At 36.3% G+C, this 18,174-nt stretch overlaps 5 protein-coding genes across 5 annotated transcripts in view; 1 reads left to right on the top strand and 4 right to left on the bottom strand.

The window, feature by feature from the left end:
• Positions 1-1,740: 1,740 nt before the first annotated feature.
• LOC18015044 (E3 ubiquitin-protein ligase RHA1B) lies at positions 1,741-2,218 on the bottom strand. The gene has a single exon (XM_006396168.2). The coding sequence runs from the start codon at positions 2,188-2,190 to the stop codon at positions 1,741-1,743; it is 450 nt and encodes a 149-aa protein (XP_006396231.2). The 5' UTR covers positions 2,191-2,218.
• An 804-nt stretch (positions 2,219-3,022) lies between these two features.
• Positions 3,023-5,968, bottom strand: LOC18015043 (ferric reduction oxidase 2). Its single transcript, XM_006396167.2, has 7 exons — positions 5,758-5,968; positions 5,556-5,658; positions 5,224-5,424; positions 4,582-5,144; positions 4,074-4,320; positions 3,241-3,935; positions 3,023-3,162 (listed from the first exon to the last, which is right to left on the bottom strand). Exons 1-7 carry the CDS (start codon positions 5,966-5,968, stop codon positions 3,023-3,025), a joined length of 2,160 nt encoding a protein of 719 aa, XP_006396230.1.
• Positions 5,969-10,826: 4,858 nt separating this feature from the next.
• On the bottom strand, positions 10,827-12,631 carry LOC112085122 (probable receptor-like protein kinase At5g24010). Its single transcript, XM_024154138.1, has one exon. It carries the CDS (start codon positions 12,504-12,506, stop codon positions 11,070-11,072), a length of 1,437 nt encoding a protein of 478 aa, XP_024009906.1. The 5' UTR covers positions 12,507-12,631; the 3' UTR covers positions 10,827-11,069.
• A 426-nt stretch (positions 12,632-13,057) lies between these two features.
• On the bottom strand, positions 13,058-14,905 carry LOC18015143. The gene is made up of 3 exons (XM_024154129.1): positions 14,021-14,905; positions 13,276-13,818; positions 13,058-13,168 (listed from the first exon to the last, which is right to left on the bottom strand). The coding sequence occupies exons 1-3, from the start codon at positions 14,903-14,905 to the stop codon at positions 13,058-13,060; spliced, it is 1,539 nt and encodes a 512-aa protein (XP_024009897.1).
• Positions 14,906-17,312: 2,407 nt separating this feature from the next.
• LOC18014964 (mechanosensitive ion channel protein 1, mitochondrial) overlaps positions 17,313-18,174 on the top strand; it is a 2,758-nt gene continuing 1,896 nt past the window's right edge. The window contains exons 1-2 of the mRNA XM_006396162.2: positions 17,313-17,407; positions 17,597-18,174. Of these exons, the coding sequence (XP_006396225.2) occupies positions 17,597-18,174 (578 nt within the window). The 5' untranslated portion in view covers positions 17,313-17,407. The remainder of the gene's footprint in view (positions 17,408-17,596) is intronic.

Here is an 18,174-nt window from a genome sequence, read left to right as displayed (position 1 = left end):
CAATTTTTCTATAAAGTTCTAGTCTCTAATGATGACTTTCATATCAGTTGAATAAAATTAAGATACAAACATAAATACCATAATACTTTGGTTTAATTCATTTATATTAATTGTTCTATTTCCACTTTTAAAGTAAGAAATTATAAATATGTATTTTATTTATTACAAAATTAGTTTGTTATAATTCTTTTTTTTTGTTCTTCAGAAAGTTACATGATCAAATGAGATGACATTTGCATTACTTCAATGGATCATTGTTGAAAAACAAACTTAAAATAAATATCCTAGATTTTTGAGTGTACTCCAGAAGGAACGTATTTTAAAGAATACTAATGAGCAATTTGGAGTTGATTTGAGTTTGGGTCGTGCAAAAAATCGATTAAATCAATTGAAAAAATTTTACATCATGTATAAGACAAATCCAGAAGATCCACGTATTGGAGCAAATTTTTTCTAGTTTATTACATTACTAGACACAATTTTGAGTTATGTTCCCAATAATTAAAATAAAACAAATTAGTTTTTAAAATAATTATTTATAATTTTTATTAATTATTTTAAACTAGTGATTTTGATATTAATCATAATAGTATAGTTTTCTGTTTTTTTTTTATAATTATATATGATGTTTATTTTGGTAATTTTATGTTTAACCGCTAAAACAACCGTTGTCTGTCAGTTAAAAATGTTTCGCAAACGGACCCGCCTTAAAAAGTTTAACCAGTCGTGCAAACCGCTGAATAACGCTTAAAACTGCAATCGTCCGCTATCGCAAACTCCTGCAGTTGCAACCGTAACCGCTGCGTTTAAAACATTCAAGACCTAAGTCATATCCTTTTTGTGTTTGTCAATGACATAAATGTATTCAAATTATAACATCCCCAACAGTACTGTTAAAAATTCTCAAGGGGATCTATGATCCATTTCGCATGAAGTCAACGCCGGTTCTACTAATTTAAGCTCAAGCGAGGGAAGTTTGGACTTCATTATACCTGGAGCTAAATTTTATTTTTAGCAGCCACATTTTTCATTAAAATGTACTTCTTGTAATCTAATGGTAGAGGCTTTTTAATGTGGAGGAGATTTGGAGTTCTACTTAGGCCCTCTTTCTCTAGTTCCCATTTAATTCTTTTGTAAAAATTTACTAATTAATGGTTTTTGGTTATTTTTTTTTTTGCCGGCCTTCAAAGTTTTAAGAATCAGCTATGCGTGAGGGTTAATTATATGATATCTATAAAATGCTCTCGGCACAACGGGACATACAAACACCAACTATAAGAAACCCAGCCAAAAGCTTCATCCTCAGACAATAGGAACAAAGCCCAAAAAAGGGACGTCGAAAAATCCAAAAACAGAGAGGACCAACCAAATTCAACAAATCAGTAACTAACATGCCAACAACAAGATCGAACAAAAACACAACTCCTCCCTTCAGAACCCTTCACCTTGGAAGCTCTACCTCCGAGAGGAGATGTGAAGAAAGCAACCACACATTTGTTTTCGATTTGAAACTTCTATATTAAAGTTCTTGTTCGAGTACAAGTTATAACCATGCTTTTTTTTTTAGATGGTGATAGTCTATTCACTGATCATAGATAATAATAAGATGTAAAGATGGCTATAAGAAAATGGACAAAAATAAGATGTAAAATTAATGGTTGTTATCTCTTTGTTAACCACAGCAATTAAGATGTCTGATTAATGAAATATTATCAAAAAAAAAAAAAAAAAAGGGAAAATTTACAAGCGAAGAAAATAGAAATCAGGGATGATTGGGGTCCTACACAAAGGACACGTCATTTTATCGTCATGGATCCAACGGTCGATACAGCTCTTGTGAAAAACATGTACGCAATTCCTCAAACACCGGACTTCGTCATCGCCGTCGAACTCATCTTGACATATCCGGCAACTCTCCGGCGAATTCACCCGTGATATCTCTTCGACTTTTGTCGCCGGAAGCATATCGTCTATGGGAATCTTGTTTTCCGACGAGTAAACACCAAATAAACGAGTTGGATCAAGAAATGAACAAACCGCTCTCACAAAATCAATCAGAATTACTCCGGCGATGATAACTCCGGTCCCGCCGTAAGAAAAGCCCATGATTCCTTTTTCAAGAACGGTGGATAAGAAATCTTTTAATAGGGTTCGATCAAATTTGGAGAAGGAAAGATTTTGAGAGCACATAAAATGGTTACGTATATTATTATTTGTATATTCCACAATTCGGTGTTAACGTGGATCGCGAGGGCGGGATTTGTAGAAGAGAGGATTGTAGCGTACGTTAAAGAGATAAAGCTACTGGCTGTGACGGGAAACATCCTTTAATTAAAGAACATGTCATTGGATTAAAGGTATATGATTGGTTGGTGACAGACAGTAACGACGAAAATAACGTTAAAGTAGAAAAGAGAAGATCACATAGTTGAAAAACATGCCTTAGAAGCAAAAGCAAATTACGTATTATATTTTATATTCAATAATTAAATAAGGGATATATATCAGTATCACAATTAGTTTTCTTTTACGTATATAGATGGCTAGATCAACTTTTTTTCTTAGCTCATTCATTCGTTTTTTTCCTTAATTACTGCAATGTTTCGAATCGATTGACGACTATTATCTGTGGCGTAAGAGTATTTACTAACTTTTTCTTTGAATCAGATAGTATAGTAATATAAAAGGTCCATTAATTGTTGTAGTTCTATTATGTATCAAGAACACATCGCAGATAGAGAATAAGTCACTTTTGGGACAAAAAAACAAAACTAAAGTTCATTCATTTAAGAAATTACGTAATACAATGCTCGACGCCTTGATTTGGACCAAATTGTGACATAAGGAAATACAATGGTCCAAAACAGAGAGGTACGGAAATTTAGGGGTCATTTCCACCATAGAAAAACTCCTTAGATAAACAGAGAAGTTAACAAAACAATCACACAGACAAACAAAAAAAATCACTCATAAAAAAAAATCAACCACACAAGAGAGTTATGTATAGATTGTAATTGCCAAATCACCAGCTGAAACTGATAGATTCAAAGTGAAGATTATCAGCCAAACCAGAAGAACAAATCTGCGCCACTTCTTGTCTCATCTTCTTCGGACCACACACCATAACTCCCACGCTTGAACCTTTGATCTCAAGTAGCATCTCTGTTTTCACACATATATTACTAGTCAGAATTCTGTAAATTTTGAGTAGAAATAAATTTATATAACGTATATGCTTACTCTTGAGGTTTGGTCTTTCACCGAAATGGAGGTTGGTGCATTGAACAAGTGATTCTTGAGGAGTGCTCTCGATTTCTTTGTTAACCCATGAGCTAGGAGATGATGTTGGACTCGGTACATCGACGTTTTGGACTTGTTTACTGCTCTCAACATTGTACTTCTTCTTATTCCACAACACAGTTGCACTTGACGTCATCATGATGCTTACGCAGAGGACAAGGAGATAAAGGATGTTTCTTGCAGCAGCATTATACTTTTGCTTGTTTAGATCGATCGGGTAAATGTAGTATCTCGTCATGACTCCGACGATTATCAAGAATATTATAAGAGAAGATGAGAGGATGGCGGCAAGCCAGAGCCAACAGTTTGGTCCCAGGATTGCTGAGATTGGTTGGTCTGAGGGACTTGGCTTGAACCAGAGGGTTTTGATGTCTTTGGTTTCTTCGTTTCTTGGTTCGTTTTCTTTGGTGACAAAGGCTTCGATTTGGATGTTTAGGGCAGTTGGTAGTTCGAGACCGGATGCAGGGAGGATAAGGTCAAGCATGGCGATGTCAGATGAGTTCTTGAACGCGGAAATCAAGGTTATTTTGGGAAGTTCACATGTCGTTGTTTGGGTCATGGCGATTAAGTCACGGATAATGGAGATAAATGGAGTAATTCCGCTCCCTCCGCTAACCATAACCAAAGAATCGTGCCTGAAAGCAAAAGAAAAAGACCTCATCAAGGTTACTTGTGATCGATGCAAGAAAATCCAACCCTAATCCACTCTGCTTTAACCACAAGAAATCTAGTTTAAAACTGATCATATATGAACAGGAAAGTAATTGTATTACCTTAAGAAATCTGTTGAAGCAGGGCCATAGGGTCCTTCGACAGAAACAGAGAGAGTACGATCGGTATGACCCGAAGAAGAAAGCATCTGGTAAAGCTTGGTAGTCCATTTCCCTTCGCTCTTGATCACAATGCTTAGCTTCTCTGCTTCGAGGTTACTGCTTGAAGTAATCGTAAATGGATGCCATTGCAGCTTCGAGATGCTTGGTATGTTCACAAACAGTGTGCTCGTCGGGTTATACATCAGTCCTGTAGCATCACACATAGTTATATTTAGAGATATTATATATTATGTTGTGCCAAAAACCCTCAAAATCGATCCAAGCCTAATCTTATCAGGGCCAAGACCAAACCGGTCCACATAAATCAAAATCCGCTCAGTTCTAATTAAGAGAGAACAAACATATATACTCCTATAGTCCTATCTATATATAGCTCATTAATTGAGGCAAGAATCTTGAATTTTTATATGTAATCTTATCTTGATGAAGGGGCTAATTAATTAATTACCTTTGGCTTTGGAGAAAGTGAGCTCGACGGTGTTGGAAGGAAGAACACGTGCAGATAACAATCGGATATTGTCACGTGACTGTAGAAACCTCAAGAAACGATCGACCATAAACATATAAAACCCGGGGAAGATGATAAAGCAGAAGGCGATGCCTACGTGGAGCACGTAGAAGAACATGAAGACGATGTAAAGGTAGTGAGTATAGAAGAAAACTTCAAAGAATCTCCTCCTAATGGACGGATATGAGGTGGCCCACATCACAAGTCCAGACAGCAAAGCTATCTCTCCGGCAACATTCGACATCTCGGTCTTAGACCAAAACACCATCTGAGAGATTTCGTGCATTGAGGCCCAATAGATAATGAAACAAAGGCCGTGAGCGGTGAATATGGTCATGAGCAAGTGACCAAGCCAAATATGGTACTTGATGCTTGACTCTGACGTCAGCCCTAAAACCGGAAGCAATGATGACCCACGCACCACTGGTATGAACAGGAAAGCTAGACATAGGTTACCGACTAGCCCGATCCTTATTGCCATTCCCTCCAACATTGCTTGCCACCTATATATACATACACATGTAATTAATGTTGTGTTCTGAATAGAAAGTGAGTAGTAGTACTTTATGAAAGAGTGCTTACATTTTTTGATGACGTTTAGCGGCTATTTGAGGTGTAATCATGGGGAAAGCATTGCGCAAGTAAATGAAGAAGTTCCAGAGAACAAGAGCCACAAACATTGCCAAGAATATTAACTCAGTTGCTGAGACTATCCCCAATGGCCCTTTGACCAACATTGGCCTTCTCATGGCTGCCATCACGCCTCCTCCAGTTGTCTTCTCCCTGTTACGATCATATCGTTGTGTCAAGATTATAATTAAGATACATAATATGTTTTTTTTTTAAAAAAAATTACTGACTGGGTAATTAGTTATTAATCTTTTGTTTCTTCAAGTGAGTGGGTAAAAAATTACCTAAGGACATGATTATTAATCTTTTGTTTCTTCAAGTGAAGGTAGAGACATCCCAAACATCCCAAGAGGAGCACAGGGAACATTAACATGAAAAGGGTCAAGCCTGCATGCCGTTCCAAACAGAAAAAAAAAAATCAAATGGTGTAATAATTTATAATGCGAATATAGGAAATGAAGGGAAAAAAAATTCAAATAAACTAACCTGCGAGACCAAAATAAGTAGAAAAGCCAAACTCAGTACGCATGACAGGTAACCACTTGGTTCGGTAGATTAAGGTTGGCATGAGGATCCAAATGAAGATGTAACCTAGGAATATTACCAGCATGAAGAGCTTAAGCAATCCCTTAATCACATCTTTGAACTCATCTCCCGACGATGGGGTTCTTGCCGAGGCTCTTTCACTCTTATCCATATCCTTCTCTATCTCTCTCTTGGTCCCTTTCTCTAAACCTTGATCAAATGTTGTTGTAGTGGAGAATGAGAGGAGAGAAAGAAGTGTATATATAAGAGATTAATTATGTTGTTGTGGAGTGACTCGTACGGAATGGGTACAAAAGTAGTTGCATGGTTCAGGCATTTTGACCCTCTCCAAGGATATCGTTGTGTTTTAATTCATTATTTTTTTTGGTGTCCATATGACGTAAATACGTATTAAAATTGAACTAGAGGGGATTAAAAGAAGTTAGTAAAAGATTGACTTTGGGGAAGAGGCCGAGGACCATGCAACCTTTATCGTTCATACGCGATTTGATAATTAATTATTACAATTTTTTTTCTTTTTTTAATAGTATTTTGTAGCAATAATTAATTAATTATTAATTTCAAATAACCTACACGTATGTAGTCTATTTCATTTTGCGACATGTAATGGTGACCAAAAAAAAGAAAAGGGAAATCTAATGGCATGTTTACACCATATATTAATGACGAAATAATTAACTTGTTAGACTGATCGGAGGTGGGGATCATGCGGTACGGTAACATATGATGCGCCGTACCATTCTTCTTTGGCTAATCGTCAGGACATATATGACATCACCGCGGCTTTTGACCCTCTCTACACATTTATTATTTGTTTTGCTTATCTAATCAGATTTATTCCTATTTACGAAACAAGATTTTGTTGTTGGTGGTGTTAGAGACGATATAATATTCAAAGGTATTAACTTATAGTATCAATCTTCATCCAAAATTCCTAATATTATGTTGTCTCCAAGTTCTTAAATCCATTTCGGTAGTAAAAATATGTTTGATTTTACGGTATTTTCGTCATCATTAAATATTAAACATTAATAAGACGAAAATTTGGGGGGAAAACTACTAGAGAAAATTCACTACAATTAATTGGTTATTTTTTTTTACAGCAATTAATTTGGTTATCTATAATGATGAATAAAAAATTTGAAGCCCATTAAAGTGCTTGTATATTGGATGCTAAAAAAAACAGTCGCCTACTTGTAATATTAGATCTGTCGGTATTAAATGGGCTTCAAATTATTGAAGTCAGGTCTACAAAGCCTGCCTTATCTGTTGTAAATTGTACTTGTAATGTGTTCTGTTTTTTTTCGGCTGTAACTTGTTCTCTATCCCACCCGGAAAAAAGTTTAGATGGCTTGAGTAGTAAGTAACCAGAACCACATGAGCAGAGGAATGACGAGAAACGATTTGATGTTTGTTGTGAATCAAACTAAAGAAAGCAATAATCAAAGAGAATGAAATCGTAAATTGAGGCAAACACCGTTTAGAGTTTTTTTATTAATTGTGTGAATGGTTAATTACAATTTTTATGTCTTGTATTTATACCCTAAAAAAATCGGACTTCCAAATTCATTCGATAAATGAAATTTTTTATCAAGCCCATTAAGGAAACCGTACCTTCAGCCCGTTCCATTCATCAAGAAACAACAATGTTTATATTTTCAATGAATAAAAAATGAACTAGGTTAATCAAATCTAATTTCGATTTATGAGTTGTTTTGGCTAATGATGGATCTCAATTTGATGTTTGTTGTGAATCAAACTAAAGAAAACAATAATCAAAGAGAATGAAAAAGCATATTGAAGCAAACACCTATTCAGTGTCTTCATACTTCTTGTAAAGCATTGGCACCGTGTTAAAAATACAAAGCCTGTGGATTTCAACAATATATTATTATTTGGTCAAGACATAATCACTAGATAGATAAACAACGAGAGTATGAGAACTAGTTGTATCTGTTGCTTACAGATGTAGACCAATGACAAGAAGCTGAACCAGTTTCCAATGATCGATACGAGCCAAAGTCCTATGAGAAAAAAAAAAAGTCCATAAATCATTTCAGGGACTGCTATTAACAAGACTTGAGACACCAAACATCGAATGACCTTGAAAGCTAAGCTACATTATCATTCCAATTCGATCAATTTAAAAAGAAATCAGACTGCTACTAAAATCACAAGCTCACGATCCACTGTTATTCATAGAATCAGCCATGGATTTACTAAAAACATAGCTCAGAACCGAAATCTCATCTGACTAACACAGGCGAGTAGTAAGCGAAATAACGCTCGCTAATCAACGAACACCCAGGATATAAGTGAATCAGAATCTAAGTATTCACTCTTTGATGAAGACAGATACAGAAAAATCCAGAATTATAGGCCATTTTTCAGCTGAGCTAGAGATGAAATTGGATTGAAGAGACGAAACTCTGTGCAGAGGTTATACCTGGTTGTGCGTGAATTTGTGTTCTTACTTTCCTTTGGTTACAATAATATTTTGCCTAATCACACCATTTAAACTTGTTGAACACGTAAACAATTATTAGCGTGTAAAACGAGTTTGATTTTGGATTTGAGAAACTGGTAGAGGATCATTTACTTCTTATGTTAATTTATTCCTCAAGAATTCCAATTGCAGTGTTTCGGAAGGATAATTTATTCCTCAAGAATTCTAATCAAGTCTTACGAGTCTCATGTGTATTAATCTAGTTGTTCCTTGAAACTGTTAAAAGGCTGGTGAAGAAGCGCAATGTCACGGGTACGATTATAAAGCCGCAAGTGTGAAGAAATTCATAGCAAAAGAGTTGTTAATGGACAAAGAAATTAAGAAGCAGAGGGAGAATGCTGAGGCAGGACAGTTGTCAAACTCTGAGCTCGAAGGAAGAAGAAGAAGAAAAAAAAACAAGACCCGGAAGAACAGCTGCGATAATTTTGGCTATATATATAAACACAGTTGACAGCGAAGAGCCTGAAGTTCCTCGCCAAAATAAGTGCACAAGTCTACCAATTTCAATTTCCGTAGGAAAATCCAAGCATTTTTCTGTCACACCTTCCATTGTAATCGAAAATGACATCCAAGGAAAGAACCAATGCTGTCTTGAAACAAAAAGCAACCACCAATCATTGAAAGGAGATTCAGTATAGATATCGTATCTTTTGAAGAACATGACCAAATGAAACTCTCAAAATGAAGAACATGGGGATACAATTCTGAAAATCTCAAAACATCCAAGCAAGTCACAAGACCATCCCAAAACAACTTGGAAATAAATTGTCTCAAAAACTATTGATTTTAAAATGTAAAGTGCAAAACAACTCGGAAGACAATTCAGTATTCCAAACTAACAATATCCTTAGTTTCCTCCTCAAAACGCTGTCACTAAACCTTTACTTGCAAAAACAAATTCTCATTCCATTGCCCATCTTTTCAGCTCATTGTACTACATAATGACTAAAGCATGACACACCATATTTGTTGGATATATAAACTCTAAATCCAAAAGAATTGTTTTCTTATAATTACATGCAAAAAATCTTTCTACTATTTCGTCGCGCGTCTCCAACCAGAACCATGCTTAAGTAAATAATGATCAGAATGAAAAATAAAATGGTTTTTTAACCTTAAATATTAATTTTCTCTATCTATTCTAAAGACTTTTAATGATGAAAATTTGTTGGATTGTACAAATTCTGCATGATATAAAAAACATATCAATAAAATAAAATATTCTAATTATAAAGTGTCTACAATACTGAACATCAAATGTGTCTATAAAAGTTAATATTATTTTTTAATAAAACAAATAAAAAATTACATCTGCTTTTGCAAATTTGACGAACTCATTTTGGATTTACTCAGTTTGGATTTACTCTTTCACCATATCTGTTCACAGCAAACACCGTAGATGCTAGGGCCACTGGTTCTCATAAATTCTTAACATCAGACATCACCTTATAATCATCTCTAACTAAATCTTGAATGGAATATGAGAAGTCCTTATCTGAGATGACAAGTAACAAAACCAACCTTTTGCAGAATTTTCATGAGCATATTGCATGACACTCTTAATCAAAATCCTATTTGTCAACTCTTTCTTCCTATTGAAGTCACCATCATCACCAGAAATGCTATTGATTACGTAGCCGACAGTTGCTTTCAGAGAATATCTGTCATTGTGGTTCTTCGAAGCCCAGTTCAGCTCCGCATCTGCAATTGTTGATTTCATATTCTCGGCATCCCAAAACATTGTGATAGGAATCTCCATATCTGCGAATTGAATTAGACGAGAAATGTAAATACAAAAAGCGTAGTGGCAGATCTAAGAAAATATTTTACCGGTGTCAATATATTATTATAAGTTGTTCATCTTCTGAATATTATCTTGAATATATATCAAAGTTTTATATTCTCATCATTATATTCAAAATTATGTTATAAACGTCTATAAATAGTATAGTTCTTTTACCGTACGCAGTTAGAAGCAAGACAATGATTCTTCTTTTTCTTCTTTTTGTTTGCATTGATGGCAGTAGATTTTCCCTTAGTCGCTCTGGCAGTTTCAAGGTCGGCCTCAGCTGGCGCCTCATCAGATCGGTTAGACGACCCAATCCTAGTCACCGGTTCAGTTGTTTCAACTATCAGAGGCTGATTAGACTGATCAATATGTTGTTATATCCTCCCTTGTATATAAAGAGCTGTACATGTTCCTAGTCATCAATGAGAAACACACATGAATATTCTCTAAACCTCCATATGGTAGCAAAGCCCTCTTGTTAAATCAACAGATCCAATTATTTTTTCCCTTCTCTCTCAATGAAATCCTCCTCTCCTACTTCCTCAAACACCAGTTCTCACTTCATTAATCCATCGGATTCCCAACACCTAATCTCAGCGATCAACATGATCATACAGCAATTAATTTGGTTATAGACTATAATGATGAATACAAACTTATCGATTTGATCATCGGCGATTTGGCTAGTGAACTGAGAGACATTAAATAATAGCATGAACATAAAAGAAAGAAGTTCCATTTCGTGAATTACATAACTCGAGTCTCTCCATAGATCGTCGAATAAATATACCAGATACATATACATAAACAATATCACAATACATTTTTAACACCCTTGTCAAACATTACAAAACTAATTTTAAAAAAAAAAAAAAAAAATCATCGTCGTATCGAAGTAGAAAATACTCGAGGAAAAAGAACTGTTAATATACCCAACCAAACAAGCAAAAAGCATGATCAAGGCTTTCTTGCTGCAAATTGATTCCCGGACTTGGGATAATCTTGACGGACGTCCATGGACAGCTTGGTCCAGCCGAAGTCATCCCTAACTTTCTTCCTTTGAGCCACAATGTAAAAGCTCATAAATATACACATAAACGCCAACATTGCGATGAATATGCTCAGGTTTCTTCTATTTGGGCAAGAACTCAGAATCATATCCGTTGAGACAAACCCATCAAGACTGCCCATCGAGTTATTCATCTTCATGATCTCAACACCGTTCAACATCGCATCAACCACGTGTTCATCAACGCTAGTCTTGTTTGATGGTCCAACACTTACAGTAATCGACGACGATCCTGAAGGGTTCTTGATGAAATCAACCAAGAAGTCAATGTAGTAAGGGGAAGCAAGGACGTAACCCGTCGAGTATGAGATATCCAAGTCCTGATACGCCAAGTTCCCGTTGATGTAAACGTTAAAATACAGCATATTAAGTGACTTGCTAGCTATGTCACAGAAATGCATCCGGATAAGATATTTGTAACCCGTGCTCACCGGGAAAATCCAACTCATATCGACCAAACTGTTGCTTCTTTTAGCCACACGGGCAGTGTTGTAGACGTTATCAGGACCAACTTCCCGGCTCGCACCTCCGGGCCTGTACTTAATCCTACCGGTGAAGTAAGCTTTCTCAGAGGCATCACCGCCGGTTTTGAGGAATTCATCATCAGGAACCCAAGTCCTCCACAACGTGTCATTAAAAGGAGTAACTTTTCTACCTCCAACGTTGATTCTATAGACCACTTCCATGGCTTGTTTAGCTAAATCATTGAATTTCCCAGTTGTTCCATCATGAGATACAGAGGTTGCAACGTCTGCGATCAAATCCTTAGGCGCAGATATAACTTCGATGGCGTTAACGAATGCTAATTTCGAATCTCTACTAGGAACCAACCTGATAACGACCTCTCCGACATCGACCCAAATCAGGAATTCCCTAACCCTAGATCCAGAATCGGAGCCGCCGCTAAAATTCCTAAGCACGACATGGCCGTTGACGGAAACGTGAAACTCAGCGTCGTTGAGATCGATCTTAGAGGAATTGAGCCGATTGAAATGGAGACGTACCATATGAGTCCCTTTCTCGCCGACATCGAACTCGTATTTCGCCTGTCTCGCGAAAATCCTAGCCGTCCGGTAGATCTGGGGAACGTTCGGAGCTAGATCTTCTCCTTGGAGAGCCACTGATCCTTCAGATGAGAAGAACTTCACTTTCGATGATGTGTCGGCGACGAAACGGCGGTTATCGACGGTGGAGTCAACGTCGGAGCCACAGTTGACGAGGTACTCGTCGGGAGGAGAGAAGGAGAGAGACAAGGAGACGGATAATGAAGAAGACACAAGGAAGACAAAGAGAAGGAATCCGATCCTTGTGTACAGAATCGCCATTGTCGCGGAGAGAATGCAAGATATCAGTCGATTTCTCGCGATCAGAGAAGCTCGAAAATGTAAATCCTTGATGGTCGAATGGATATTGCCGAGTTGGAGACCAAGTCAACGCGTCATTACAGCTGTTCCCGTCTCCATTTTTTTTTTGTCTCTCTATTTATTTTAATCATTCATTAATAATGCTAATGGGCTGAAAAAAAAAACTTGTCTAAACGTCCAATTCTAATTACTAATCCAAACTTTAAAATATAAACGCATGCAAACTCCGTTCCCATTGTGGTATTACGACGACTTGACACGCTAGAAAACCTGGTACGCATTACGGATTTGGTTTTTGGTTTGTCCTCCATATGATTTTGAGAATGCTGTCCTCATATATTAATCTAGAGAAAAAACAAAACACAAAATTGTTTTGAAAATAACAAAGTAGTTATGAAATTTTTTGTATATTTTTTTTTTAAATTTCCTAAATACACTAAACAACACAAGTTCTTATGAATTTCTTTTAAAAAAGAAAACAACTTCTCCTTGTGAAGTAAGGGGGAAAAAAACTATTTCTCAGAATAAGCAACAATTTCGTCATGTGCACAAGCTGTCACATTGATCACCATAGCTCCCTTGTTTGTTGTAGGCAGTAATCTACAACAATCTCTCCTTGGAGCCTAAAAACCATTGACAATAATTAGTTGTTAGCAATCAAATCCTGCTTAGATGTATAGATTAGTGAGAGCATAACTAAGAAAAGTTAAAAAAAAATGGAACTAATTACCTTATTCCACCTATCCGGGTCGGGTTTTTTGTAGACGAAGATCCGATTGATATCAGAAGGATCAGGGATACCCCAATCGCATTTAGGATTCCACTCGTTGTGCCTCAGATACACACTAACCGTTGAGCCAGAAGAAGAGTCATTGAGCACATGAGACATAAAAAACACACGCGGGCGCTGGCAATCAGTGTAGGTCACGGGACGTGTGTTGAAAGCAAGATTGGTGAAATCGTGGCGTTTGTGCCAGTCGTTGAAAGTGCGAGTGGGCACTTCCATCATCCTAGCTGGCATATACGTACGCGTGATATGGACCGTGTAACCCCACGATATTGACATTGTCCACTGCCTGCTTGTGTCGTAACATATCGACTGTTGGACGAGGCTTGCTGAATCAAGTTTCGCTGGGATCATCAGCCTCTTGATGGCCTTGACACGGCTTGTTTTCGGGAATATGGGCTCTACTACGTCTAGGTGATGAATCGACACTATTGGAGCTTGCGGATGCACTGATAATAGTCCCAACAGATTCCCATATACATCAAACTGTGTTATTGAAAAAAAACATTAAGAGTAAAACCCTGATTGAATGATTTAGCTAGAAACCTCAGCTCTTATCTTATGACAAAGCAAATCACAAATCTTGGTCAGGTAACAAAGAAACAGTGGAAGATTAATCAAATCACGGAAATTATGTTTTACTTATTTCACAATTTTCCAAAAAATTTAAAAAAAAAAAAGAACAAACCTGGTGAAATCCAACTTCTCTGGTGAGAGGAACACCAAGCTCGGCCATACAAGCATGGATCCGATCATCGGAACCGTAGAGATCAGAGTACCTCTCAATGCAGCGATCTTGCATCTTCTCCAACACTTTGGCCAGTGGATAGCTTATCGCGAACCCGCCTCCACCGTAAGCCATCCCGTACGAGAACTGATGCAGATTCTGGAGATGACTCTCCGACGGAGCTCCGATGTAATAGAACTGCTTGTGATCGTATTTTCTCAAGACCCTCACCAGATTCTCCGGGAAAAACACCGTGTCGTCGTCACCCATCACCACCCACCTCACGTTTCTCTCAGATTCAGTTCCGTTTAACATCCTCACCGTCTCCGACACGATCCTCGTGATCCTGATCGCTGATCTGTGTCCGTTACGGTAACGGTACTTGAAGCTCGACGTGTCGGAGGAGATTTTGATCTCGGGCAATAAGGCGGAGGAATGTGAAGAAACGGTGTCGTTTACGGGCTTGTCGAGCCAAACGGCGCCTTTCATCTCTCCGTTGGGTCTCCACCATGTTTTCACGTATTCTCTCCGACGCTTCCACAGATTCGAGGAGGCGGCGATTCCGAATACGATGTGCTTAAGCTCTGTTTTCTCCTCTGTTGGTTTCTGACCCGACCCGAGTCGGATTACGGGTACGAGGAGAGTATTGGGGATTTTAGAAGGAGAATACGGGTTTAGAAACGATATGAAACTGAATGAGTATAGGAAATACGAGAGAAATATGAGGAGGAGGATGATCGCCGTGAAGGAGCAAGGCGAAGAAGAAGAAGATGACGATGAATATATAAGTTTATTAGATTTATCGTAAGAAATTGGCTTTTGGTCCTTGTGATTGCTTTCTGCCATCGCTGATTCGCTGATTTTTTATAACACCAGCGGAGAAGAAGACTGCCGAAGCTGCACCGTTTCTGCAGTGTAGATTCAAGGCTTTCTAAAAGAAATGGAGATTTCAGAAATGAAACGAATTTGGGTTTTTCTGTTACAGTATTTTTGTTTTCTCATTTTTTAATATTTATTATTATCCTATGAAAAAGGTCGATTTTGTCTCGATGCATCAGCATTGGTCTTTGTTATTTTAGGAACAAAAGCTCATCAGACAAATTAGCTTCCTTAATGTAATGGTCTAATTTGAATGAATCTCCACCTAATTATTGCACGTCAACGTACCATTTAAAATGAATTAAACCATATACCCAAATTTATATTAGCAATTTTGTATAGTAATTTTCCCTCATAATAGCATCACAATAAAATTATAATAACCTGCCTTATCTATAAGATCTATTTTTCATTTTTAGCACATTTGTAACTCGTTTCCGCGGTTTCAGATTAATTTTCATTCGGAAATGATCCGGTCTTTACTTACTTATCAACAAATAAAATTTTACTATAAAAAATATTAAAATATACATTAAAAATAGAGTAGAAATTCCAATATACATTAATAAAATCACATGAGAAATGTTAATTTTCTAATTCCATTTTGAAAAAATAAATATTCTGTACTCCTTTTTCTTATTTTTTATTTTATTTTGGAAATTTGTCGCATAATTGTTTAAGATTATACACCACATAAAAGGTAAACAAACCACATAAACGGTAATTAAGTTAAATACATCTATTTTTATTTTTAAATGTTTATAAGAAGGAAAAAATTTCATATACAATCTTCAACTTAATTTTAATGAGTTTTTTAAATACTTAACTTTTTGTGTGTCTATAAAAAAATCTCAAATATTTTTTTTACTCATTTTAAATTCTCAATTGTTATCGGTGTGATCATTTTGCTTCAATTTGATTTTAGAATTTTGCCTCAATTTTGTCAGAATTTAGTTTATATAAGTTTTATGTTAACCATTATTTAACCACAACAAGTTACAGTAACTAGTTTGTTAACGTGATTAGAACAATGTTCCCAATTTCATTTAGTGTCGTTTCCTATACGGTGTAAATTAACTATATGGATAACAACTAAAGATTTAAAATTAATGGATAGAAAAAATACTTCAGGTTTTTTTCTGGACATACAAAAAATTGAGGATTTAAAAATTACACTAAAATTAAGTTGAAGATTTTATATGGAATTTAATTAATACTAAAGTATTGTTAGCACAATCCATGAATGTTTTTTTTTTTTAACTTTTCATAAAAAAGAAGAAGAAGCAATCCATAAATGTTTGTAGCTATTCATAGTGCAATACATTCATTATGTACATATTATGTATATATATATATATTATAATTAGTGTTTATTTAGTTTTTTTTTTTTGGTCGAATAGTGTTTATTTAGTTCTTAAGAACAAACAGACTAATTTGGTCCATATACTATTGGAATGGACCAAATAACAACTATTAGAGCTGGATTTCTCAAATGAGTTCCGTCATATTAAAATTCACCATCTAACCTCGGTAAAGTCCAAGCCGACTCATGCAAAACTCGAACAACACGTAAACTATCAACTCGACAACCAGATTTACAAGCTCCAATTAGTCAAAGATAAGACGAAACAAGTCAACACAAACAAATTGAATTAACGAGCCAACAATATTTTTAACAAATCGGAGCTATATTGAGATCTGCGAAGTGGAGCAGTGCACATAACCCTGGGATATGCGGAATAGTTGAAGTTCAACGGAATCTACACAAGACAATCAAGATTTTTTTAGTTTATGAGGATCCGATTTTCAGCCAAATACTTTGTATGTTCTACGAACTCGTTTATCATTATTAAATCCCATATTTTACGCTATTATTATATATTTTGATGAGTTAATACAAATTTAATTCATCGATATCTTTTTATATCATCACAATCACATAAATAATTTAGTCCTTTAATTTCTAGCTTGACAAATTCACAGATTCTGAATGTGAGTTTTTATCACCCATAATATCCAAAAATTTCCCAACTTATTCATTAGCAAAAAAAAAAAAAAAAATCTTAGTTGAAGACTTGTAGTTGAAAAATGTGATTATATACCAACACTTTCGATTATTTTTATATACAATATATCTAATATAACTTGGTGAAGTGAGGATGGCACAAGTAGTCCAATTTTGTTGTTATATACCAATTGCATAACAAAACGTCACGTAGTCCAAAGCGGGAATTGGAAAATGACTTAAAGTCGACTGAAAGCTCCATCACATTATAGCCGTCAGATGAAAAACAATCGAACGGTTTCCGAAAGAAATTTGTCACCGCTTTTCCCGTCTCTACTACTTCTTCTTCTTCTTTAATTCCCTCTTTGCCAAGCTAATAAGGAATCTTTTATTCCCGGCGAGGATTTTGGAGTGATTCAAAAATTCGTAAGAATCAAATTTCTTCATCAATCAATTCTCTCCAGGTAAGAGATAATTCTTCAAATAGAAAACCCCATTGACTTTATTTTTCATCGTCGTCTGTCATTCACAAGAAATTCCTTCCACAAAGTAGTCTTTTTCGTTGGTCGTATTCACTTTGTTCAGAGGTTTAATTCGTCTTGTGATTATGAAGATTCAACGCTATTTGAGAAGTTTACATTTTTTTGTCTTAGATGGAAAAGTTGTTGGTTAATCTGCAGATCGAGTGTTCAATGGGCGGAGTTAGGCTATCGCTTTTCAAGTCACTTAACAGATCAATAAAAAACTCGTCTTGTAAACAAACTCGTCTAGCTGAGTATGCTAGTTTGGGACCAGCAAAGTCATCTCCTTTCCAGAAGAAGGAGCGTTACGCTTCTTTCAGGGCCATTGGTTGCGGATACCCTCTTGATAGATCTTCTCTTGAATCAAAACCTTCCCTTTCCATTGTCTCCTCCTTCTCATCGAGTTTGCGCCTGCATAATGCCAAGCCTTTCTTAGGAGTTCATTCATCTTTCTTGGGAGGTCATTCATCTTATCCACGAGCTTTCAGTACTGGTACTGGTGACGGGAATGGCATTGACTGGGTTGACAAGGCCAAGGATGTCTTGCATACTAGTGTAGATGCTGTCACTGAAACTGCAAGGAAGGCTAAAGAGTCCTCTGCTGAGCTGAGTCCTCATGTGCAACAACTGCTAGACTCCAACCCCTATCTTAAAGATGTGATTGTTCCCGTCAGCCTCACCATGACTGGTACTTTATTTGCTTGGGTAGT

The sequence above is a fragment of the Eutrema salsugineum genome, unplaced genomic scaffold (genome assembly GCF_000478725.1).
Source record: "Eutrema salsugineum unplaced genomic scaffold, Eutsalg1_0 scaffold_3, whole genome shotgun sequence".
NCBI classification, from domain to species: Eukaryota; Viridiplantae; Streptophyta; class Magnoliopsida; order Brassicales; family Brassicaceae; genus Eutrema; species Eutrema salsugineum.
The sequence above is the reverse complement of the archived record's forward strand: the minus strand, read 5'-3'. Positions and strand labels throughout refer to the sequence as shown.

Bases quoted from the DNA above. Each gene is read 5' to 3' on its own strand.
- LOC18015043 (XM_006396167.2), bottom strand. From the start codon at position 5,968: ATGGATAAGAGTGAAAGAGCCTCGGCAAGAACCCCATCGTCGGGAGAT. The intron at 5,659-5,757 runs GTTAGTTTATTT...AACGGCATGCAG, and splicing joins TACTTATTTTGGTCTCGCAG to GCTTGACCCTTTTCATGTTA. The intron at 3,163-3,240 runs GTAAGCATATAC...GTGTGAAAACAG, and splicing joins TGAAAGACCAAACCTCAAGA to AGATGCTACTTGAGATCAAA.
- LOC18015044 (XM_006396168.2), bottom strand. From the start codon at position 2,190: ATGTGCTCTCAAAATCTTTCCTTCTCCAAATTTGATCGAACCCTATTA.
- LOC112085122 (XM_024154138.1), bottom strand. From the start codon at position 12,506: ATGGCGATTCTGTACACAAGGATCGGATTCCTTCTCTTTGTCTTCCTT.
- LOC18015143 (XM_024154129.1), bottom strand. From the start codon at position 14,905: ATGGCAGAAAGCAATCACAAGGACCAAAAGCCAATTTCTTACGATAAA. The intron at 13,819-14,020 runs GTTTGTTCTTTT...TCAATAACACAG, and splicing joins GAGAAGTTGGATTTCACCAG to TTTGATGTATATGGGAATCT. The intron at 13,169-13,275 runs GTAATTAGTTCC...AATGGTTTTTAG, and splicing joins ACCCGGATAGGTGGAATAAG to GCTCCAAGGAGAGATTGTTG.